General features: G+C 45.1%; 2 protein-coding genes across 3 annotated transcripts; both read left to right on the top strand.

The window, feature by feature from the left end:
- The first annotated feature begins 4781 nt into the window (after nt 1–4781).
- Nucleotides 4782–7369, top strand: LOC125372555 (S-antigen protein-like). The gene is made up of 3 exons (XM_048382950.1): nt 4782–4868; nt 5310–6032; nt 6134–7369. The coding sequence occupies exons 1-3, from the start codon at nt 4782–4784 to the stop codon at nt 7367–7369; spliced, it is 2046 nt and encodes a 681-aa protein (XP_048238907.1).
- Nucleotides 7370–10223: 2854 nt separating this feature from the next.
- LOC124147041 (calcium-activated chloride channel regulator 3A-1-like) lies at nt 10224–21644 on the top strand. 2 transcript variants are annotated; one of them, XM_046517642.2, is made up of 14 exons: nt 10224–10284; nt 10872–11031; nt 12234–12528; nt 13661–13926; nt 14459–14743; nt 15736–15966; nt 16121–16304; nt 16459–16568; nt 17147–17269; nt 17380–17484; nt 17572–17845; nt 18915–19079; nt 19755–19964; nt 20756–21644. In XM_046517642.2, exons 1-14 carry the CDS (start codon nt 10280–10282, stop codon nt 21340–21342), a joined length of 3000 nt encoding a protein of 999 aa, XP_046373598.2. In that variant the 5' UTR covers nt 10224–10279; the 3' UTR covers nt 21343–21644. The 2 variants fall into 2 exon arrangements, with proteins under 2 accessions (XP_046373598.2, XP_048251091.1); XM_048395134.1 differs by lacking the exon at nt 10224–10284 and having other exon boundaries at nt 10994–11095.
- Nucleotides 21645–25974: the final 4330 nt, after the last annotated feature.

Genomic DNA, 25974 nt, shown 5'->3' with positions numbered 1-25974 from the left:
AGATGAGTATTGACTTGTAGAGCTGAGAAGGAGATGAGTATCGATTTGTAGAGCGGAGAAGGGAATGAGTATTGACTTGTAGAGCTAAGAAGGAGATGATTATTGACTTGTAGAGCCGAGAAGGAGATGAGTATTGACTTGTAGAGCTGAGAAGGAGATGAGTATTGACTTGTAGAGCTGAGAAGGAGATGAGTATCGATTTGTAGAGCGGAGAAGGGGATGAGTATTGACTTGTAGAGCCGAGAAGGAGATGAGTATTGACTTGTAGAGCCGAGAAGGAGATGAGTATCGATTTGTAGAGCGGAGAAGGGGATGAGTATTGACTTGTAGAGCCGAGAAGGAGATGAGTATTGACTTGTAGAGCTGAGAAGGAGATGAGTATCGATTTGTAGAGTGGAGAAGGGGATGAGTATTGACTTGTAGAGCTGAGAAGGGGGTGAGTATCGATTTGTAGAGCGGAGAAGGGGATGAGTATTGACTTGTAGAGCTGAGAAGGAGATGAGTATCGATTTGTAGAGCGGAGAAGGGAATGAGTATTGACTTGTAGAGCTGAGAAGGAGATGAGTATCGATTTGTAGAGCCGAGAAGGGGATGAGTATTGACTTGTAGAGCTGAGAAGGAGATGAGTATTGACTTGTAGACCTGAGAAGAAGATGAGTATTGACTTGTAGAGCTGAGAAGGAGATGAGTATTGACTTGTAGAGCTGAGAAGGAGATGAGTATCGATTTGTAGAGTGGAGAAGGGGATGAGTATTGACTTGTAGAGCTGAGAAGGGGGTGAGTATCGATTTGTAGAGCGGAGAAGGGGATGAGTATTGACTTGTAGAGCTGAGAAGGAGATGAGTATCGATTTGTAGAGCGGAGAAGGGAATGAGTATTGACTTGTAGAGCTGAGAAGGAGATGAGTATTGATTTGTAGAGCCGAGAAGGGGATGAGTATTGACTTGTAGAGCGGAGAAGGAGATGAGTATTGACTTGTAGACCTGAGAAGAAGATGAGTATTGACTTGTAGAGCGGAGAAGGAGATGAGTATCGATTTGTAGAGCGGAGAAGGGAATGAGTATTGACTTGTAGAGTTGAGAAGGAGATGATTATTGACTTGTAGAGCCGAGAAGGAGATGAGTATTGATTTGTAGAGCTGAGAAGGAGATGAGTATTGACTTGTAGAGCTGAGAAGGAGATGAGTATTGACTTGTAGAGCCGAGAAGGAGATGAGTATTGACTTGTAGAGCCGAGAAGGAGATGAGTATTGACTTGTAGAGCCGAGAAGGATATGAGTATTGACTTGTAGAGCGGAGAAGGAGATGAGTATTGACTTGTAGAGCTGAGAAGGAGATGAGTATTGACTTGTAGAGCGGAGAAGGGGGTGAGTATTGACTTGTAGAGCGGAGAAGGAGATGAGTATTGACTTGTAGAGCCGAGAAGGGGATGAGTATTGACTTGTAGAGCCGAGAAGGAGATGAGTATTGACTTGTAGAGCGGAGAAGGAGATGAGTATTGACTTGTAGAGCTGAGAAGGAGATGAGTATTGACTTGTAGAGCGGAGAAGGGGGTGAGTATTGACTTGTAGAGCTGAGAAGGAGATGAGTATTGACTTGTAGAGCTGAGAAGGAGATGGGTATTGACTTGTAGAGCTGAGAAGGAGATGAGTATTGACTTGTAGAGCGGAGAAGGAGATGAGTATTGACTTGTAGAGCAGAGAAGGGGGTGAGTATTGACTTGTAGAACGGAGAATGGGATGAGTTTTGACTTGTAGAGCAGAGAAGGGGATGAATATTGACTTGTAGAGCGGGGAATGGGTTAAGCACAGATTAAAGCGGAGAAGGGTGAGTGAGTGAGTGAGTTGGGTTTGACACTTCTTCTTGCAATATTCCACCAGTCTCAGGGCGCTTCATACATTGCATCCCTGTGGGGAATCGACGACAATGTACCACGAGTCCGACGAGTCCGACCACCCGATTCATGCTGGGGAACTTTTCTATCCCTGGATTCTTTTGCATACTAATATACTAGTCTTAATAACAACTTCTTGGTGATAACGAAAAGACGAACTCACTTTACAATGGGCCTGCGCCTGATCCCGAGCAGGTAAAACATATACAAGAGAGACTACTCCGAATGCTTAGTTTGTGAAATGTATAAATAGTGCACTAACCAAGTTTTCCACAGCTAGTCCATGTACATTTACACCTGGCCTTAAAGCAGCAATAAAATCACTAAGTTTATCAACCTCATCCAGCGCCATTTCCGAGTACAGGAAGCTAAACACACCAGCCTTAATTCTCCACCAAATGTCACCTGCAACAACATATTTGTGGTCACATTCAGCATAAGTCATCATGTTAAATAAGACAGGGCTAAATATATAAAATCATTTTAATTTCTGCTTGGATGTACATTTTATAAATTGTAAATCTTAAGACACAATGTCATCCACACACAACTATCTCACTGCACGTTCTGAACAACGGATTCTGATTTGGTGTAGAAGACCGCTCGCTACACTTGCTGGCGCCTTGTTACAGTTCTGTGATATAATAATGCACCTGCATAGCCTAGCCTCCCAGCTGCACACGGTGGCGCTTACAGAAAGATATGGAAAATACAGGCACTGAAAAGTCAATGAGTGTAAAGAGAAAAAGATTTAAGTTGACGTCAGAAGGTATCAAGAGTATGTCCTTGCTTCAGCTCGAGTGGTATACAGTTCCTGGACTGGGGGTGGCAACAGAGACAGAGCGTTCAGCCAATGTGTTTGGTTTGTGTCTGGCATGGCCAGTCGCTGTTCCTGTGCTGATCGTAACTGTCTTGGCGGTTGACGAATTTGAATCAGAAGACTGGTGAGCAGTCTGCATTTAAAGCTGAAATGACAGAATCTTGAACTGAATTCTCTGGTTGATCAGTAACCAGTGGAGCTGATATAACACAGGTCATATGTGTTCGTATGACAGAGTCTTTCTAAACAAAAATGATTATGATTAACTGTCTTTGGGATATACATTGCCCGCCAACTTGCATGAAGGGGCCAGTTGTATATACCATGAAGTTCATCCTAAAATACATGACAGTTTTTACATAAGACGGCATCCTCCTCAATATTAGCAACACCCCTACGTATAAGTTGAATACCAAGAGTATTCTGTCCACATCTAAATTTGGTTATTAGCCTCCTATATTCACAATGCTTAATATTTGATAAATATTTTTCACAAACGATATAAGATTTATGCAGTTTATAGAAAGAGAGGGTCTTGCTGCCTAGAGATGCATGCCAATCTTGAAATGAACAATCTTTATCTCTTTCGCTGAACATATGTACAAATAATTCTGCATTGCCAACGCCTTGTGCAGCCCATGCATCCCCAAAACAATAACGACTTAGCAAAAGTCTGATATGCGATGCCCAGTTAGGACGTTTCTATCAGCAATAGATATTAACATTTTATAACACTGGTATGGGTATCTGTTTGGACTCATTCGCAAAATAGCCGTGTGAAGTAAACATTTACAAAATTTGCGGTGAACAATTTCAGTCGTATTCCATTTTTGGCATCCATAAATCTCAGCACAATACATTAATATCGGAACCTTTTTTTTATCAAATATAAAGAATGCTTCTGTAACCAAAATGTCATAACGTCTTTATAACGATTTTAACTGACCAAAGTGCTTTGCTTGCTTGCTCACATAAAGTTTTACAGGCCTTATGCCAAATTAATTTGGGAGTGAAAACAAGTCCCAAATATTTATAGGTGTTAACCGTATTCATACGTTCACCGTTATAATACCTTCTCTCATTTATTTACAAGGGTCCTCCCATTTTAAACACAATAATTTTACTCTTTTCAGTATTAATATCCACACCCCATTTATCACAGTATAAATGTAATTCATCAAGACGTTTTTCTAATTTTAATGCAGTCTGCAACAAGTACTAAATCGTCGGCAAACAACAGGGCAATTATATTTTACTTTTCCTCCGAGATATAAACACCATCCTGGAATTTACTTTCCAAACATATAACTCATTCGTTGATAAACAAAGAAAACAGTACTGGACTAAGAGTACAACCTTGTCTTACCCCACATGAACTATCAAAATACTCAGTAATTTTCTTGCCATAATCGTATGTTACATTTGCTTTAACATGATTATACATACTCTGGATAATACATAAAAACTTGCCATAAATACCATTTTGCAATAAAATATACATAAACTTACTCCTATCAACCATATCAAATGCTTTTCGAAAATCAATAAAAGCGGAATATACTTTTCTTTTTTTGCGAGTGATATACTTTTGTATAATAGCTTGCAAAATGAAAATGTTATCAATAGTTGAATGATCTTTCTTAAACCCTCCTTGATGTTCACCAATTATGCCTTGGTAGTCTGAAAACTTTGTAGTCTTTTCGATATTCCCTTTCACATGTCCCTATATTCCCCTTCATATGTCCCTATAATTCCCTTCTCATGTTCCTATATTCCCCTTCACACGTCCTTATATTCCCTTTTACATGTCGCTATAATCCCCTTCAAATGCCATTTCCCTTCACACGTCCACGTTCCTATTTTTCCCTTCACATGTCCCTATATTTCCCTTCACATGTCCCTATATCCCCCTTCACATGTCCCCATATTCCTCTTCACATGTTGCCATATTCCCATTCACATGTCCCTAGCCCGTGAAGATCCGGGATAGAATAGGTTTTTTAGCAACCCATTCTTTCCTTAAAAGGTAACTAATGGGATCGAGTGGTCAGGCTCGCTGACTTAGTAGATGCATGTCATCGTATCCCAAGATACGGGAACCCAGACGGTAACCCAGACGGTAACCCAGGCTGTAACCCAGGCGGGAACCCAGAAGGTAACCCAGGCTGTAAGCCAGACTGTAACCCAGGCTGTAAGCCAGACGGTAACCCAGACTGTAACACAGACGGTAACCCAGACGGTAACCCAGACGGTAACCCAGACGGTAACCCAGGCTGTAACCCAGGCTTTAACCCAGGCTGTAACCCAGGCGGTAACCCAGGCTGTAACCCAGGCGGTAACCCAGACTGTAACCCAGGCGGTAACCCAGACTGTAACCCAGGCGGTAACCAAGGCGGTAACCCAGACTGTAACCCAGGCGGGAACCCAGACGGTAACCCAGGCTGTAACCCAGGCGGTAACCCAGACTGTAACCCAGGTGGGAACCCAGACGGAAATCCAGGCTTTAAGCCAGACGGTAACCCAAACTGTAACCCAGACTGTAACACAGACGGTAACCCAGGCGTTAACCTAGGGTGTAACCCAGGCTGTAACCCAGGCGGGAACCCAGACGGTAACCCAGGCTGTAACCCAGACGGTAACCCAGGCTGTAACCCAGGCGGTAACCCAGACGGAAATCCAGGCTGTAACCCAGACGGTAACCCAGACGGTAACCCAGACGGTAACCCAGGCTGTAAGCCAGACGGTAACCCAGGCGGTAACCCAGACGGAAATCCAGGCTGTAACCCAGGCTGTAACCCAGGCGGTAACCCAGGAGGTAACCCAGACGGTAACCCAGGCTGTAAGCCAGACGGTAACCCAGGCTGTAACCCAGGCGGTAACCCAGACGGAAATCCAGGCTGTAACCCAGACGGTAACCCAGGCGGTAACCCAGGTGGTAACCCAGGCGGGAACCCAGACGGTTACCCAGGCTGTAACCAAGGCGGTAACCCAGACGGAAATCCAGGCTGTAACCCAGGCGGTAACCCAGACGGTAACACAGACGGTAACACAGGCTGTAAGCCAGACGGTAACCCAGGCTGTAACCCAGGCGGTAACCCAGACGGAAATCCAGGCTGTAAGCCAGACGGTAACCCAGGCGGTAACCCAGGTGGCAACCCAGGCTGTAACCCAGACGGTAACCCAGGCTGTAAGCCAGACGGTAACCCAGGCTGTAACCCAGGCTGTAACCCAGACGGAAATCCAGGCGGTAACCCAGACGGTAGCCCAGACGGTAACCCAGGCTGTAACCCAGGCTGTAACCCAGGCGGTAAACCAGGCGGTAACCCAGACGGAAATCCAGGCTGTAACCCAGGCGGTACCCCAGACGGAAATCCAGGCTGTAACCCAGACGGTAACCCAGACTGTAACCCAGACTGTAAGCCAGACGGTAACCCAGGCGGTAACACAGGCGGTAACCCAGACGGTAACCCAGGCTGTAACCCAGGATGTAACCCAGACGGAAATCCAGGCTGTAACCCAGACGGTAACCCAGGCGGTAACCCAGGTGGTAACCCAGGCTGGAACCAAGACGGTAACCCAGGCTGTAAGCCAGACGGTAACCCAGGCTGTAACCCAGAAGGAAATCCAGGCTGTAACCCAGACGGTAACCCAGACGGTAACCCAGGCTGTAACCCAGGATGTAACCCAGACTGTAACCCAGGCGGTAACCCAAACGGTAACCCAGGCTGTAACCCAGACGGAAATCCAGGCTGTAACCCAGACGGTAACCCAAACGGTAACCCAGGTGGTAACCCAGGCGGGAACCAAGACGGTAACCCAGGCTGTAAGCCAGACGGTAACCCAGGCTGTAACCCAGAAGGAAATCCAGGCTGTAACCCAGACGGTAACCCAGACGGTTACCCAGACTGTAAGCCAGACGGTAACCCAGGCTGTAACCCAGGCGGTAACCCAGACGGAAATCCAGGCTGTAACCCAGGCTGTAACCCAGGCGGTAACCCAGGCGGTAACCAAGGCTGTAACCCAGACGGAAATCCAGGCTGTAACCCAGGCGGTAACCCAGACGGAAATCCAGGCTGTAACCCAGACGGTAACCCAGACTGTAACCCAGACTGTAAGCCAGACGGTAACACAGGCGGTAACCCAGGCGGTAACCCAGACGGTAACCCAGGCTGTAACCCAGGATGTAACCCAGACGGTTACCCAGGCGGTAACCCAAACGGTAACCCAGGCTGTAAGCCAGACGGTAACCCAGACGGTAACCCAGGCTGTGAGCCAGACGGTAACCCAGACGGTAACCCAGGCGGTAACCCAGACGGTAACCCAGGCTGTAAGCCAGACGGTAACCCAGGCGGTAACCAAGGCGGTAACCCAGGCGGTAACCCAGGCGGTAACCCAGGCGGTAACCCAGGCTGTAACCCAGGCGGTAACCCAGGATGTAACCCAGACTGTAACCCAGGCGGTAACCCAAACGGTAACCCAGACTGTAACCCAGACTGTAAGCCAGACGGTAACCCATGCGGTAACCCAGGCGGTAACCCAGACGGTAACCCAGGCTGTAACCCAGGATGTAACCCAGACTGTTACCCAGGCGGTAACCCAAACGGTAACCCAGGCTGTAAGCTAGACGGTAACCCAGACGGTAACCCAGGCTGTTAGCCAGACGGTAACCCAGACGGTAACCCAGGCGGTAACCCAGACGGTAACCCAGGCTGTAAGCCAGACGGTAACACAGGCGGTAACCCAGGCGGTAACGCAGGCGGTAACCCAGGCGGTAACCCAGGCTGTAACCCAGGCGGTAACCCAGGATGTAACCCAGACTGTAACCAAGGCGGTAACCCAAACGGTAACCCAGGCTGTAAGCCAGACGGTAACCCAGACGGTAACCCAGGCTGTAAGCCAGACGGTAACCCAGGCTGTAACCCAGACGGTAACCCAGGCGGTAACCCAGGCGGTAACCCAGGCTGTAACCCAGGCGGTAACCCAGGCAGGCAAATCAACAGACCTGAAAATGAAGAACACTGACCTACATTTGACATTCGTGGTAATACAAACGTTATATACATTCTAGCGTTGCTGCTACATATACTTCCTGGGTCTAAACCTTTGAAGCGATGTTAGTAACGTTGTATGGCTCCAGTTCCATCTCAAACAAAATGTTAGTAAACAGATATGACATTAGTTCAGGTTTTAGTCGCATGCCTGTTAATTGCTTCTGAAAAATGGTGCATTTGATAACGTAATTACTCCCAGTTGCCATGTAAGTGATGCTCATTGTTGTCAATGTAGTTTCATTCCATGAAGTATTTAATTAGAGATCAGGACAGTTAGGATTTGTGTTTGTTGTTGTTGTTGTTGTTTAACGCCGCACTCAGCAATATTACAGCTATATGACGGTGGTCTGTAAAAAATCGAGTCTTGACTAGACAATCCAGTGATTGACATCGTGAGCATGGAACCACACATTTGGGATACGATGACATGTGTCAACCAAATCAGCGAGCCTGACCACCCGTTCAGAAACATGAAGGCATGAGAGTTGCATGGGATTTCATGGAAGGCAGGGAGTAATACCTTTTTGTAAATATGTTAACGTTCTACAGAGGGTTGACCGTGCTCAAGCAGTTAATGGAATTACGCAAGCGACTTTGACGATTCAGGCCTAGGTCTCACTGTCTCCACTATTTGACAACACCAACCACAAGAAACCTCGAAACCACATGTCTATAAGTGGAATAGAATCAGCTTGTGTAAGGTGTAATTATAAAGAGTAAAACTCATTTGTTTCTATTACAAGCTGGCAATCTATCAAGTAACCGAGTTGTACCACCCAACTCATTGCGTTACGACAAACAGAGGTTGCTAGGGATCTAATCTAACCCGGAATACCAACGGGGATGATAGCTTGCTGTGAAGAACGAAGCGTGGTTTAATTCACGATAAAACATTGTTCTATCAAGACGTCATTTCTGGTCAATCGAATATGCGCTTGCAACTTCATGACGTCATATATTGGACGACGTTATTTTTTGAGAGGGAAGTGACAACTAAGATGTTCCCTATAGATGTAGCTGGGCTGCACAGATAAACGCAATGTCTGAACGATCGCATCCAAAAGTGGGAGAGATATCGATATTAGGAGCAAAGGTACAGATAATCGACGTGAGGATTGTGAGAATATGCGGGAAATACCAAACTTAACCCACCAGTTCGTAAAATTGACTTGTCCGACATTGTCGATGTAGGATTCTATTCAGGGAGTCATCATTATTAAAATTTGGGAGGCTGTACATAATGTTGGTCATCTCATATAAGACAATCGGCTCGTGATCGTTGTTTATCGATATATCTGACAATGCAACACATTTATGCATTTCACAGTTTCTAAGAACAACATCATTGTTTGCCGATGTGGGAACATATTCTTTCGTATAACTTAGTTTGTCGTCTCGGCACCGTGCAAATGTATCGCTCATGATTGTAGTTCCTATATAGCTTCATGTCAGTATATGTTAAAAGTAGCGAGACTAGTTGTACGTGGAGATTGAAACACTGGATTACCAACAACGTAATCACGCCAGCAAACCCCTCACTGAACTGCAGGTGGAGTTGACGGGATTGTGTAACTAACGTCAACCGGTATTGTACGACGTCATGGTGCTTGTCCGGCTGACCCGTCTTGTTCCGCCCATAATGTCCAAGCAACCTCGCCGGCCTGGATATCCCACGTGGTTTCATACAACCAATACCCTATACGCTTCAGAAACTTGATGTCGCCCTGACGTACATATAATGTACGACTCTTTTAGTAATAACCGTCACCAGATATAGGAGAGTGTGATCCTGTATATCTGACCCAGCGTGTCTGTCAAACGTAAACCGAACGCTTGCACTTGCGGGAATTTCCATGGTTGTTTAATTTCAGCGACCACATTGTAGAATTAAGAATGTTTGCCTACCTCTCGTATTACTATTACGAACATAAACACACGTGACTGAGTATGGTTTTACGCCGCTTTCAACAACATTCCAGCAAGTTCATGGCAGGCGACACCACACATGGCACACAATATACCCACCAGGGGAATCGACCCCGGGTTTTCGGATGCTTTAACCACTAGGCTGCCTCACCGCACCTGGAACTATTGTTGTATAATGACATGTGTTATAGTATGAAATACAAAATGCATTTAAACAAGGGCAGATGTTATCAGACTGGTGTCATGGCATTCTGAAACATGTTATGTTACTGTCGTTGATAACGTTGCTCTGCTGGTAATCTCATGTGTAGTTGACATCTATCGTAGCCGCCAAGGTTGACGGCCTAAGTCGACACCACCGAGGCAGATAACATGGAGGCGTTTTTTTTCTCTCTCAATTGAATCATGTTCACTGTTTATTTATGATTTTCTTAATCAGGTTGTAATAGTTGCTTTCATCGATTTTACTGTCGGGTTAAGCTTTCATGTGTTAATGAATACTCCTTTAAGCATGCCGTACTGCGTTATAAAAGGCCCTGTAATTTCGTTCCCTGAAAACACATAGTACGATCCATAACGGAGCCGAGTCATGGGGTATGTATGCTTTGTTCCCAGTACAGGGTGGTATGCAAACTTGACTTAATATCACAAAGTCACATTCATTCTGCTGGTTAAGTTAAAGCCAGTGTAATGGATAGTTTTAGAGTTCATAGGAATTTCTTCTGTCTTTTGAGAAATACGTCCTGTCTACCATATCTGCCACATCTGACTTTGGTAGCTGTCCGCCATAAACCCTGTACCTCTGAGGCAATTGGTACATGTCATCAAATAATCTATTTCTGTTTCTGTTTCTCAAAATGATTATGACACTTTGTAAACAAAAATAAGTGTGCTTTGATTTTAAATGAAAAAAGAGGAATATTTTCAGTGGTATTATCTGTCTGTCTTTCTGTATGGTTTTAGACCGTAAGCAGTGCTTAATTTTTCCCATGGTGTATATTTCATGAAAGCAATCAAGAAATGCCTTTGTGACCGATTGTATAAGATATGCTGTTTCTTCCGGGGTATATTTGCAACTAATGTGTCCCGCACTGTACCAAGCAGTTGCGCCCTCGCGCCATCACCAAGGGCTGTTTATTTACTATGGTCTCCTCAGACAGGTCATGTGTTCTGTCCCCCAGGGTCATGTCTTCAGCAGCCGTGCTGATTGCCCTCCTGTTTCTCCAACTCTCCCCGACTGGAAGCACCCTCCTCAACATCCACAACAACAAATATGACAACCTCGTTGTAGCCATTCACGACAGCGTGCCAGAGAACCTCACCCTCATCTCCGAGATGAAGGTAAGCAAGGTGTAGGATGACGGACAGCGTGCCAGAGAACCTCACCCTCATCTCCGAGATGAAGGTAAGCAAGGTGTATAGAGCAGCATTTATTCTTTTGAGAAATATTTCGAACACGTCCCGAGGCTAATATTTGTCTTAGTTGTCTATTCCCTCACTCCATGCCCATCTGTAGGCCTATCTGTAGGCCTATCTGTACGCCTATCTGTACACTCACCTCTCTCAGTGTGGCCTTGTTTGTTTGCCTGTCCGTCATCCTACACAGATTCTCATCTGTGCGCCCACCTCTCTCAGGTTGACCTTGTTTATTCTTTTCCGTGGACATATAATCTGTCTGTGTCTGTATTTGTCTATCTGCCTACCTACTCGTCTTGATGCCTCCCCGTGTTAGAATCGATCTTCAGCAACCAATTCTTGTCGTAAAAGGCAACTAACGGGATCGGGTGGTGAGGTTCGCTGATTTGGTTAATGCTTATCATCCGATCCCAATTACGTAGATCCATGCGCATGACGGCAATCACTGGATTGTCTGGTCCAAATTTGGTCCACCGTCATACAGTTGACTGCATCGATAAACAAAAAAAACAAGTCTTGATGCCTAATTCCCCATTTAAACTCCATCATCCGATCCTTGGTTGATGGGCCAGTAGTCCCCGAACATTGCAATCATCTTGAAAGCCAACCAACAGGAAATCAAACTGAGAATAGCACCAGTGTCATACGGGCCTGAAAACAAACAATTCCTCTTGGGGGTAAAGGTCACTTAATAAAGACAAATGTCCAATTGAAAATATAAAACCTACGGGTGGGAGGGTGGGTAAAACAAGTAGACTAACCAACTTCGACATGTCATGAGTCGTGCCTAGGGCGTGTCCCCTGCAACAATACACCGCTTACAGCATTGTCAGTCTGAGTTGGTTCACCCTGACTGTTAGATACATGGACACTAAAACAGATGGCAGGGCAATGCCTTTTAAATTTAAATAAAATATGGTTTATTTCTTGCGTTGTACGAGCTGAACTAGTCTTGTCTGCCGAGAAACATATCCTTATTTTGTCAAAGCTTGACATCTGTCATGCACCGTTCTATGTGTACAGAACGCAGAATAAAATCAAGAACATTTGCAACTTGCAGTTTGCACAGTAGAAAAACAAAGTTGGAAGGCACTTCCTATGATATGATCGTCATGTATTTCTTACAGAGCATTATCAGCGATGCGTCCACCGCGCTGTACAAGGCAACTAGGAAGCGCTCCTACATAGGTAGTGTCACGTTCCTTATCCCGGGCACGTGGTCTAAACAGCCAGCTTGGGCCAATGCGAAGGATGAGACATTTGAAGAGGCAGATATCCGAATCGACCAGGCGTCCCCAGTGTATGGCAACAACCCCTACACGGAGCAGCCCGCTGGGTGTGGCGACCCCGGGGAGTACATCCACCTCACCCCGGAGTATATCCTCAACCCTCACTACAGGCTCACCAACTGGGGCGAGGGAGGTAGGTGGCCATCGGTCTTCATCTCGCGACATTGTCACAGTTCAAAGTTTAACATCAACACTCAATGATGGGCAGGGTCTGTTGTATGGATTGATGCTGTTGTTTGGGCGGATGCTGTTGTATGGACGGATGCTGTTGTTTGGGAGGATGTTGTTGTATGGGCGGATACTGTTGTATGGACGGATGCTGTTGTTTGGGAGGATGTTGTTGTATGGGCGGATACTGTTGTATGGAAGGATGCTGTTTGATGGGCAGATGTTGTTGTATGGACAAATGCTGTTGTTAGGGCGGATGCTGTTGTTTTGGCTGATGCTGCTGTATGGTGGATGCTGGTGTCAGGACGGATGCTGATTTTGGGTCGGATACTGTTGCTGGGTGGATGCTGTTGTTTTGGGCGAATGCTGTCGTTTGGGCTGATGCTGATGGGTGGGCGGATGCTGTTGTGTGGGCGGATGATGTTGTATGGGCGGATGCTGATGGGTGGGCGGATGCTGTTGTGTGGGCGGATGATGTTGTATGGGCGGATACCGTTGGGTGGGCGGATGCTGTTGTTTGCACGGATGCTGTTGTATGGACGGACGCTGTTGTATGGGCGGATGCTGTTGTTTGGGCTGATGCTGTTGTATGGGCGGAAGCTGTTGGGTGGGCGGATGCTGTTGTATGGGCGGATGCTGTTGTTTGCGCGGATGCTGTTGTGTGGACGGATGTTGTTGTTTGGGCGGATGCTGTTGTGTGGACGGATGTTGTTGTGTGGACGGATGTTGTTGTGTGGATGGATGTTGTTGAATGGGCGGATGCTGTTTGGGGGGCAAATGCTGTTGATGGGCATATTATGTAGCATGTAAAATGTTATTACGTACAGGGGGCGGTCGCGTAGCCTAGTGGTTAAAGCTTTGGCTCGTCACGCCGAAGACCCGGGTTCGATTCCCCACATGGGTACAATGTGTGAAGCCCATTTCTGGTGTCCCCCGCCGTGATATTGCTGGAATATTGCTAAAAGCCGCCTAAAACAGGTTTCTATTATGCCATGCTGTTTACCATATGGCCAAGTAGACATGTGAATTTGATTGGATTATTAAGGAAATAATGTATTCATAAAATAACAAACAAACGCTTGGAATACGCTCTGCAGGTCGGACGCTCGTCCACGAATTCGCGCATCTCCGTTACGGAGTGTTTGATGAATATGGACTGAACACCGCGGAATTCCCCAACTTCTACTTGGATGACGACACCTTGATGCCAACTGGGTGTACATACTCTATCAAAGGTCATCCTCAAGGGAACTGCACCGTCGATCCGGCGACACACCTGCCGGGGAGCGACTGCTACTTCCTGACGGACATAGACGGGAACACCGCCAGGGCGTCCATCATGAATGACCTCTTTGTCAAATCGGTAAGCAGTAACAAGGCCGGATCCAACAAATTTAAAAGGGAGGGTTCCAAAATTTCAAAATACTCTCTCAAAATACTACATTCTACATACTGTTCTTTGAGTTTCATTATTCATATGCAAATATAAGTTGTCGTTGCAAGAAAATAACTAGTCTAGATTATTCGCCGAAACAGATTAATATTTGGCGTAAGGGCAAAATAGGTGTGAAAATAATATGAATGGACCACTGAAAATCAGAGATGACACCTGCTGTTAGTTGGCTGTTACTGCGTACTGTTGATCTTTACATTTCTACTGATGTAATTTATGTCCCAGTGGGCAACTGTAGGTATCAGTACCTTCCAGTTGTAAAGGGGAGTTTGTGCTTTACAAATGTCGTGAATTTGTGTAATATGCAGCATGCCTGGGAACTGGGTGCCTGGAATCTCTGTAGAAACGTCATTCTTATAAACAATTAATGTGTTAGTTTTCATCAGTGTCTTATGGATCGGAACTTTCCAAAATATACCCTATCTGGCTCTTTAATGTGCAGGTAACTACATTTTGTGAGAGTAATTCCAATGACCCGGATTACCTCCACAACGACCTGTCCCCGAACCAGCATAACAAGATGTGTGAGGGGAGGGGCACCTGGGACATCATCTTGGAGAACCCAGACTTCGTGGGAGGAGCCAACCCTCCCGTCAACAGGACAGAGGCGGAAATAAGACCTACATTCAATGTCCTGTTCAACGATAAGACCACCACACACATCGGAGGGGAGGTCTGTGGGAGACCCGTTGTCCTGGTCCTGGATCTTTCCGGCTCAATGGTATCGGTAAGTTTTAGGTTGAGACGTCAATGCTACAGAGGTGGCTGAACAGTTCGGATGGCGTATAGTACACCCTAACAGTTTACCTGTGTTAAGTACACCACTTTCTATGCTTACTAGATACACTGGGACTACATACATCTGGCTGTACAATTCTGCATGCCTCAACGCGAATAGGAATTCTCTGTTGATGAAAATGGACAAAATTGGCTACCGTACTGTCATCAAGTCACTGAAAGGTCTATCTCCAACAGACAGCCATGCAGACATGATGTCAACTTTCGGGCTTGATGCTCTTTCCTTTACCACTCACCATATGTCACATAGCAATTAGAGTAGGCATCTCTCATGAGAGGAGAGTTCAGAACAATCGGAAGAATGAAATGGGCATGACAAAGGTTTCAGCACACTAGGTTCTGCGGCTTCTGACTCCTGATTAGAAACAGTGCAGCTTTTCTCTCGTGAAAATTGAAGCAGAGCCACCTGATCTTTCCACCTCTTCCCAAACTTGAAGAAAGAACAATCTTTCAAGCATTATGCAGGTGATGATGATGTCATCAGTGGGGCGTCTAACACTGGATCTAAAGCCTTCCTGCACTTCTAGCCTACCAGCCTTCTCTGCTTTCAGCACATGTTTTCTCTGCCTGTTGAAAGGATTTTGTTCTACAGAGTGAGATCCTGGCACTTCCAGCATCGTTGACAGAAATGTGTGGATCTCGGAGTCAATAATGTTGAAAAATTATGAACAACCAACTCTATCAATGCACATGCAGTCCATCCTAGTTAGGCTCAGAATGTTTCAGCCACTCCTTCTAGGTCTTAACGTACGGTTTGTCAAATATCAATGTTAAATACCAGAAACCAAGCTCTGCTACTCACAGTATCTGTTTCTGGTACAAGTGACACCATAGGCATGTGTAGTTCACTGCCACTGTTGTCTTGTATTTATCAAGTTTTTTTAATGCGAATTACTGTTTGGAGATTGAATTGTCTTTCAGAACAACCGCTACTTCAAACAAAGTCAGACAGCAGACAAACTCATCAGAGACATCCTCCCCGTGGGAACAAAGGTCGGCGTGGTAACGTTTTCTTCCATTGTGCCTACAAGAATACCGCTGACGTCGTTGTCGGCAACTTCTGAAAGAGACAGGGTGTCCCAGCTGCTGCCGAAACTGCAGGACTACCGGGGTGGTACTGGGATTGGAAGAGGACTCCTTCGTGCTAAACAGGTAGACAGAACATACAATTATGAAAGTACATGAATGTTATATCTTATATAGAATTCGTATTCGTCAAACTAGTGCTGATGAAAGACGTACCTTACACTTACTGTTGTTTTTGTAAATGTGGTTTGACACATGAAATACTAACTGTTGCCCCCAGATGCTGCAGGAAGCAGGTGTGTCAAAGGAAGGCAGGATAGTGCTGATCACAGATGGAGAGGAGAATGTTCTCCCTTATGTAGCTGATGTGAAAGGAGAACTGATCCAAGCAGGAGTCCGGGTACATGCAGTGGCATACAGTAGTGCAGCTGCCCTGGCTATAGGGAAATTAGCTGATGAAACAGGTCAGTCAAGTTACACCGGGGCAAGTCTGTCCGACTGTCTGTCTCTCTCTAACTGTCTGTCTGTCTGTCTGTCTCCATTGATTGGAAGTTGTTGCTAAGGGATATTTCATTAAGCAACGAAAGGTCTTCTTACTGGCCTGCTTCTGTTTGTCAGGTGGTCAGTACGCCTACTACTCTGAGGACGCCACCTCCACCGTCCTGGACAGCGTCATCGAGACGTTGATGAAAGACATATCTATCTGTACCCACAGGGTCCGTATTGAGGTACGTTGATGACATCGTGCCAAATCAAGTCATGTATGTAGTCATACATTCCGCGTCGGTAAAAGTCACCCATGATGACAGCATGTCAAGACTGTGTGTCACAAAATATACTAAGAAAATGACAGAGTTTACAAATAAAGTTTACACAGTTGACTTTTACTAGTCCTGCATGTTTGTCAGACCGATCGCCTTAAGCAACCCCAATTCCTTTTCGACTTTCTTGCGCTTGGATTGTGTTGGATGCCTAGCTTGGTCGGAGGCAAATTATGCCATGCGCTGCATTGTCTCACTTGTTTCCTCAAACTCAAGGGGACAGAAACTTAGAATACCCGGATTTTGTTCCTATGGCATTACTTATGACAGTGTCCCCCTTTCCATTACCTGTTCATTGTGAAGATGTCTGTGTCCAGACACGGGGAGTATATGGAGTGGACCCAAATATGTGTGATTCATTTTGTAACGATTTAATCCTGTTCTTACGAGTTAACTGATTTCTTCGGCTTCTTCGATTTGGAGGATAAGGTTCAAGGCAATTTCCTATGGTTTCCGAACCAGTGTAATTTCAGGTTTAATTTCAGATAATGAGAGTAGCTAAGCCTTTAATTCCAACGACACCCGTTGAAGGCGTCATCACCATGGACGCTACAGTTGGGAGTGACACAATGTTCGTCTTTACACTCACGCATGGAGCATCAGTGACGGTGAGTATGTTTCCTCCATTGCGGCTTCATACTTCAAGTTATTTAACAAAGCCGTGTTGCCACGAGAAGCTACATGTAGTTAGTTTTATGCATTTCCTTATTGTGTTTAGGTAACCCTGACGTCCCCTACTGGCACCAAGTATACCTCAGCTAGTCCTGAATATTCCCTCGACAGCAAACTCAACATTGTCAGATTCAACTTCCAGAAAGCGCAAGTATCATACTTCATTACTTATATAATCATGAGCCGTTTCACTAATCACCAAGCCAAGCATGACAGCTGCATTTGTTTCTGTATTAAGACAGGAGTATGGCACTATTCGTTGTTGAGCCCGACGCCTGGCATAGTGACACTTGTGGTGAAGGCACTACCTGGGGATCACACACAACCCTATGAGATCACTTCCTGGCTGTCCTCCACGGGCGCCGATCTCTCCGGACCTAACCCCACTAAACTTGTCGTCTACGTCAGTGTACGAAAAGGATACTCCCCCGTCGTTGATGCTGACGTAACAGTGACGGTGGAACGACCTTCTGGGCCTCCCGTGACGTTAAAGCCTATGGACAAGGGGACGTGTAAGTATAACATAGGTCTTTGTAACAGATTGTGGGTAATAGGGTATGTAAACTGTAGTGTATATGTAATCCGTAGTTATTGAGAGGGTGTGGGTAATAGGTTACTCGTGTACTCTGTAGTTAGTGAGAGGGTGTGGGTAATATGTTATTTATGTACTCTGTAGTTATTGAGAGGGTGTGGGTAATATGTTATTCATGTACTCTGTAGTTATTGAGAGGGTGTGGGTAATATGTTATTTATGTACTCTGTAGTTATTGAGAGGGTGTGGGTAATATGTTATTTATGTACTCTGTAGTTATTGAGAGGGTGTGGGTAATATGTTATTTATGTACTCTGTAGTTATTGAGAGGGTGTGGGTAATATGTTATTTATGTACTCTGTAGTTATTGAGAGGGTGTGGGTAATATGTTATTTATGTACTCTGTAGTTATTGAGAGGGTGTGGGTAATATGTTATTTATGTACTCTGTAGTTATTGAGAGGGTGTGGGTAATATGTTATTTATGTACTCTTTAGTTATTGAGAGGGTGTGGGTAATATGTTATTTATGTACTCTGTAATTATTGAGAGGGTGTGTATGTACAGCCTTTGCTTGGAGTTGCACAACGTCCCTATGTGTGTTTCTAACATGGCCGTGTTGTATAGGGTTGTGTAGAGGTACTCAGGGACCTAGCAACATATACTGACCATGAGGCTTCTGGAAGTGATACAAGTAATAGACACACAGCCTCGAGGTGCCTGTATGATATATACTTTTAATTGCTTTTGTCTTTCCGATGCCATGGAAAATGTTAAGTTACTACCAATAACAGGACCAGGTTCGATCCGGAGTTCATGAAAGTGTAAGCACATGTTCCGACATGACTCTTGTTTACTGTTTTGGTGGTGTGTAGCAGATCGTCTAATTTCTTTAATATACAAGTGAGGCAACGTCACTGCTTACATTTGCTGGCATTACTTATTCACTTGTTCTATCCACAAAATATACATTTCTATAATACATATTAACATATTCCATGCAATCCTATGTCCCTACATTGAGAGAGGCCGTCACATGCTTGTGTTCCAGTGCCGGACAACAAGGCTGATGACGGGGTGTATTCTGTGTACTTCACCCTGTTCACTGGCAACGAGAGGTACTCCCTGGATGTGGACGTGAGAACTATCGCCCACAAAACACGCTACTTCCTTCAGGGGGGTCCTGCCTTCGGGAGGGCCAACTCCAGATACCCCAGTATGTTTGTATCTGTGCCACAATAAGGGCATCATTTCTGCATACATTGCGCCTTAATGATCACTTAAATACCCGAGGCGTAAACACTAACATTGAATCCAATGATTTCAGGCATCTATCTATTTCGTACACTATGCTCACCGCCAAAAGAAATGAGAACTATACAAACATGTGGGGAAGTTTGTTTAAGTTTAAGGAGCGATGTTTCCACATTGTACCAATTAATAACAAACTAACAATCAGTCAGATGTTACAATGGACTGTCTTTATTCTTATAACGGTATGCTGCATGTGATTTCCAAACTTTACACAGTAAACCTGCACGAGACACATGGGACATCTCGAGTCACGGATCTCTGACGTCACATGTGATGCTTTCATGAGCGTCGGTTTACACAACATACCAGTATGTTCGTTTGTGCGTCAAGCCAATCTAATATCTCTTGCATATGGGTCATTCTTCATATATTAACCAATATATGTGGTGTTCGCTTTTCTTTTGTCGGTGAGATCCCACAGTGTGTCGTGGTTCAAATAGAGCATAATGTGTGCACTCATTAATAAGCGCTGAAAGATTGTAACCGAATGAATTGAACTTTCAATATAATGGTAAATTGTCCTTATATCTCAAGGCGTCCTCTGTAACCCTGCAGCCTTGTTGTCTGTGTTTACTAGATACCACAGCAACTGTAAAAACTGTGGAGGCCGGCAACTTCACACGCACCACGTCTCCTGGTGCCATGGACGTTACTGGCTCTGTACCTGGAAAAGACGTGTATCCCCCTGTTAGAGTCACCGATTTCAAGGTCGTCGCTTTCAATGCAAATATTGGAACAGTGACCTTGACCTGGACTGCCCCCGGGGACGATCTCGACGTTGGCACTGGTGAATATTTTGGTTTGTTGAGTTGACGAAAGGGGAGGGTGTGGGTTAATATCTTCAGTTACATCTGCAAAGCCAGCTATGTGTTTACTTAAGACTGTGAGCCTAAGAAAACCAGCTTTCAGCAGTGTTCTTTTTGCGACTGACAATATAATCTGTAAGTCAGGAACAAAAATATTGCAATTGATGTTGGCGTAGTGTGATTATTATGTGATAACAAGTTCCCCGTCATATATGGTGTTAAAAAACAAGTGGACCAACACTTGAATATCGCCAAGCTTCATTAGGTTGCTTTATTTGTACTTTTCTAACGTTTGGCCCACTATTTATGTCATAGTGATTACAATAGGAGGAACCACATTTTACTAAATACTTACTGATAACCATTTTCTGAAATATGGGTTTACTATAGATATAGGGATCTGAACCGGTGGGCCCACATTTGTGAATCGCTAGGCTTAGGTTCACTTAGTGGGCCCACATCTTCCCGAGTCAACTGTCAATACAGGTCACTTTTATAGTCAGTTAACTCCCTTGCTTCGAGAAGATGGTTGACCCACATTTATAAATAATTTATAATGATAAAAAGAAACAAAAGCAAGTTCGTGATACAGTGTTTTTGGACGAAGTTCATATTACAGGGGCAGTTTGTTTGGAATGTGTGCCCACCTCGAATTTTCGATTAGGCAAACAGAGTTAGCTGCCTTCTCGAACCAACGACATTTCTATATTATATTGTCATTCTTGCAGATATAATTCTTTTCGTAAATAAGTATTCTTAATATAAATTTCAGCTTCCAGATACGAAATACGAATCGCAGAAACTGCTAAAGAACTGAGCACAAAATTCTCGTCGTGCCAAAAGGTGACACAACCTATGATATCCGGACTTATGGCGCCTAAACCGGCCAACAGCAGAGAGGAGATGACGATCAAGACCCCAGTGGGTTGGACGACCGTCTGTTTTGCCCTGGTGACCTTTGATGAAGTCAATCACGCATCTGATAAATCCAACATAGCTGTGGCAACTTTCAAACAAGTAACGATGAATGACCTAAAAACTGCCGAAACCACACGTCCAACACGCCCACTGACTGGACAGTCGGTGACGCCACGACCTATGACAACGAAGGGCGGCACGTTAGGCGGTGTGGCTCCGGCTCCGGCTCAGGCTCAGGCTCCGGCTCCAAGCGCAAGTGTGATCGTCGCCATTGTGGGCGGCACGTTAGGCGGTGTTGCTATTGCTGCTGTAGCTGCTGTTGTTATAGCCAGGATGTTCATCAGCAAGAAGGTTCTCCACATGCCGTCAGACCCGCTGGATGCCCCAATGACCGAGCCAGCTGTTCCTAACGAGTCGGTTTTCTTACAAATGAAATATTGAAATACTGAACGATGAATGCAGGGGAAATTGACATGTAATCACGATCAGTTCGTGTTTAAAACTTCGTGTTTATCAACTGACCACAAATGACATTATCTGACAAAGCTTATACAGAGATCATCGCTGAACCAGAACAGAGACAGAAAATACACTGACAGAATGGTGTTTCTGACAGTGAATATAGATTGTTGTCGTAAGTCTAGACAAGGCATATGATCAATGAGGTATACAAAACAAAGACATTTCTTCGTACTTCTAATTCACAATGATATGTATAGATGAAGTAAAATACATTTTCACGATGTCTCTTATTAATGTATCATATATGTATGTGTCTGCGTGTGTGATTTATAAGCAATACATACATTTATAACTTAGCACTGATATCATCCTTTCATACCGTCCTACACGGCCGTATGTCAGTTCCTTGTACACCAGGGCGTGGAGGAAGGCCCTCAGTGATGAAGCTAGTGATCAATACCACTTTGGTCCTCGTCACCCTGAACATCACGGCGTGGAGGAACGCCCTCAGTGATGCATGTGGTGAACAATACCACTTAGGTCCTAATTACCCGGCGGTGACCAATACCACTTTGGTCCTCGTCACCTGGTGGCGAACAATACCAATTTGGCCTTGTCACCCGGTGGCGAACAATACCACTTAGGTCATCGTCACCCTGTGACGAACAATACCACTTTGGTCCTCGTCACCCTGTGACGTACAATACCACTTAGGTCCTCGTCCCCCAGTGGCGAATAATACCACTTAGGTCCTCGTCACCTGGTGGTGAACAATACCACTTAGGTCCTCGTCAAACGGTGGCGAACAATACCACTTAGGTCCTCGTAACTCAGTGGTGAATAATCCCCCTTTGGTCATAGTCACCCTATGACGAAGAATACCACTTAGGTCCTCGTCACCCAGTGGCGAACAATACCACTTAGGTCCTCGTCACCTGGTGGTGAACAATACCACTTAGGCCCTCTTCGCCCTGTGGGTGAACAATACCACTTAGGTCCTCGTCACCCTGTGGCGAACAATACCACTTAGGTCCTCGTCACCCGATGGTGAACAATACCACTAAGGTCCTCGTTACCCGATGGCGAACAATACCACTTAGGTCCTCGTCACCCTGTGGCGAAGAATACAACTTAGGTCCTCGTCACCCAGTGGCGAACAATACCACTTAGGTCCTCGTCACCCGGTGGCGAACAATACCACTTAGGTCCTCGTCACACTGTGACGAACAATACCACTAAGGTCCTCGTCACCCTGTGGCGAACAATACCACTTAGGTCCTCGTCACCCGATGGCGAAGAACACGACTTAGGTCCTCGTCATCTGGTGGCGAACAATACCACTTAGGTCCACGTCACCTGGTGGCGAAGAATACATTTAGGTCCTTGTCACCCAGTGGCGAACAATACCACTTAGGTCCTCGTCACCCAGTGGCGAACAATACCACTTAGGTCCTCGTCACCCGGTGGCGAACAATACCACTTAGGTCCTCGTCACACTGTGGCGAACAATACCACTTCGGTCCTCATCACCCTGTGGCGAACCATACTACTTAGGTCCTCTTCACCCTGTGGTGATCAATACCACTTAGGTCCTCTTCACCCGCTGGCGAACAATACAACTTAGGTCCTCATCACCCTGTGGCGAACCATACTACTTAGGTCCTCTTCACCCTGTGGTGATCAATACCACTTAGGTCCTCTTCACCCGGTGGCGAACAATACCACTTCGGTCTTCGTCACCCGGTGACGAACAGAGTGAGTGAGTTAATATTTAAAGTCGGCACTATTTCAGCCATATCGTGACTACCAAGGGTTAATTTTTATAAATACAATTAAACTTATATAAAAACCTGCCAACGAAGGACAGTAAAAAGTACTAGACTTATCACAGAAAAAGATTTTAAAAGTAGTATGGAATCATAAAAAATGATAACACTTATACATAACAATAACATGATAAAAACGGGCTATAGATCGCCAGCCCCTGAAGGGAGATCACCATACTGGGGACCATCGGGACTTACAGTACCTTAGCTACCTGCATGGACCCCAGCAGGATTTACATCACCCCTTCAAGTGTTGGCGATTATTGGCAGAGTTAGCCTAACATCTTAAAATGACACATATTCTACGATTATAAACACGGTAGTTCTAAATTTACCTTGAAAGAAGTGGAACTTATGTACCCTCTCAGGAGGACAATAATTTTACAGTACTTTAACCCCCCTCGAGGATACAGTCACTAACATTCCCAGTTGCTTATTTAATCTACCAATCATAAAACATTTGCATTTCACAAAACACAATCAAAACTTTGCACACAACTCTATTTCCTTTAAAAAACCAATGATTAAACGAGAATTGATACTGCTAAAAAGATCCTTAATAGATGACGATTTGAAATATTTATCCCTTGTGATGGAAAAATCAATGCAATCAAGCAGGACATGCTTGACTGTGATTCTCTCATCACAAGGGATGCAAAATGGAGGATCCTCACCTTTCAATAAATATTCGTGGGTATATCTGCTGTGGCCAATACGACATCGTCGTATAATGACCTCTTCAAATCTGGACTGACAGCCCAAGTAGGTATAACCGATAGTTGGTTTAATTTCATGTAATTTATTGATACCTACTTGGGTGTCCCACTTCTTCTGTATGAGATCCCTGATATAACATCTAATAACAGGCCTATAATCAGTGTATGGGATAGAAAGTGGTGTCACAGATTTGTTGAGTGCTGCCTTTGCAGCAGCATCGGCCATTGTGTTACCAATAATACCAACATGGCTTGGTAACCAACAAAAGACGATGTCATATTGGCCAGTAGCAAGATAATTATGTAATTATTCTATTATTTCAAGTAAAAATGGATGATCACAGGAAATATTCTTAATGGCCTGAAGACAGGAAAGGGAATCAGAAAATATGATGAACTGTTTATGTTAAGGTTGTGAATGTATATATTGGAGAGCTGTTAAAATTGCCTTAGATTCTGCAGTAAAAATTGAACTGGCGTCTGGTATTCTTGATGATATGGTGTTGGATCCAATGACAGTGGCACTAGCAACTGCACCACCGTCCTTGGATCCATCGGTGAAAATAGATTTGTAAGTGTTATAGGTGCCTCTTAGCTCATTATAATTTTGTTGATAAAGTGACTGATTTGTATCTGATTTCTTTAGGTTGGTTAACGTCAGATCGACCTGTGGCTTTATAAACAGCCACGGAGGAGACGACAAAATCTGAGTAGGAGATATAACTGTAAGGTTAATGTTAGCATCAGAAATGGCAGGTTTTATTCTTATTCCAAGTGGAGGAATAAGCGCTGTTTTTTTCCCATATAAACTAGTGTCCAAAAGAAACGATACCAACTTATTTTCAAAATTGTTTTTTACTAAGTGAATTGTCAAGTATGAAAACATGCCAATTCGTATTGCACATCCCAAACACAGCATAGTCGATAAAAAATACCGGGAACACGTGATCACTTCCGGGAAAAAACGTAAATTTCTGCACGTGCAGAAAAACTGTATAAAACGGCTGATCAGACACGTTGATATCACAGCAACAAAAAGAACACAAGATATGCCACGTTTGACAGCCATCGAGAGAGAGAGAGCCGTTGGAATGGTCCAACAAGGAGCGTCACACGTCGACGTCGCCAGAAGGTTGGGCTGCGCACGCATCACTATCACCAGGTTAATGCAGCGGTTACGTCAGACGGGTCAGACGTCAGACAGGCCCAGGAGTGGAAGACCACGAGTAACCACGCCCATAGAAGATCGTTACATCCGGGTATTACACCTGAGGAACCGCACCGTAACAGCGACGTCCACGGCGGCTACAGCACTGGGACACAGGATCAGTCGACAGACCGTCTACAGGAGACTACGGCAGTATGGTATCCGGCCACGTCATCACTACCGCGGACCGCTCCTGACGCCTCGACACCGGAACAACAGACTGATCTGGGCCAGGCGAGTTCGACGTTGGCATCGGCGGGACTGGGCACGTGTTATGTTCTCTGATGAGAGCAGATTCCTCATCTTCAGAAACGATGGACGGCAGCTTATATACCGACGATTCGGTGAACGTTTGGCGCCTAACTGTATCCAACAGGTCCGGCCGTTTGAAGGTGGAGGGTTAATGGTTTGGGGTGGCATATGTGGTGACGTCAAAACGATGCTTGTCGTAATTCGTGGAAACCTGAATGCACAGCGTTATCTTGATGACATCCTACGGCCTGTTGTGGTGCCCTTTATTCAGCAACAGCCTCGTGGACTCCTTTTCCAACATGACAATGCAAGGCCACACACAGCAAGATTGACACAGAACTTCCTTGCCAACGCCAACGTACAGGTTTTGCCATGGCCCGCATGTTCACCGGACATGAATCCCATCGAGCACTTATGGGACCACCTCGATCGGCAAATCCGACGTCGCCGTGTGCCTCCAGTCAACGTCCAGGACATGAAACGATGTCTCCTCGAGGAATGGCAACGCATCACTCCCAACGTCATCAGACGTTTGACGTCATCAGTCCGTAGGCGTGTTCTGGCATGTATTGATGCTCACGGTGGACATACCTGCTACTGACTTGACTTT

Source organism: Haliotis rufescens, unplaced genomic scaffold (assembly GCF_023055435.1).
Source record: "Haliotis rufescens isolate VD_foot unplaced genomic scaffold, xgHalRufe1.0.p SCAF_1, whole genome shotgun sequence".
In the NCBI taxonomy this organism is placed as follows: Eukaryota; Metazoa; Mollusca; class Gastropoda; order Lepetellida; family Haliotidae; genus Haliotis; species Haliotis rufescens.
This window is presented reverse-complemented; position numbering and strand designations above follow the sequence as displayed.

Coding starts and splice junctions, on each gene's coding strand:
- LOC125372555 (XM_048382950.1), top strand. CDS start 4,782: ATGCATGTCATCGTATCCCAAGATACGGGAACCCAGACGGTAACCCAG. Junction 4,869..5,309: donor CCCAGGCGGGAACCCAGAAG/GTAACCCAGGCT, acceptor GCTGTAACCCAG/GCGGGAACCCAGACGGTAAC. Junction 6,033..6,133: donor CCCAGGCGGTAAACCAGGCG/GTAACCCAGACG, acceptor CCAGACTGTAAG/CCAGACGGTAACCCAGGCGG.
- LOC124147041 (XM_046517642.2), top strand. Junction 15,967..16,120: donor GACTCCTTCGTGCTAAACAG/GTAGACAGAACA, acceptor TGTTGCCCCCAG/ATGCTGCAGGAAGCAGGTGT. Junction 19,080..19,754: donor GGCCAACTCCAGATACCCCA/GTATGTTTGTAT, acceptor TGTGTTTACTAG/ATACCACAGCAACTGTAAAA.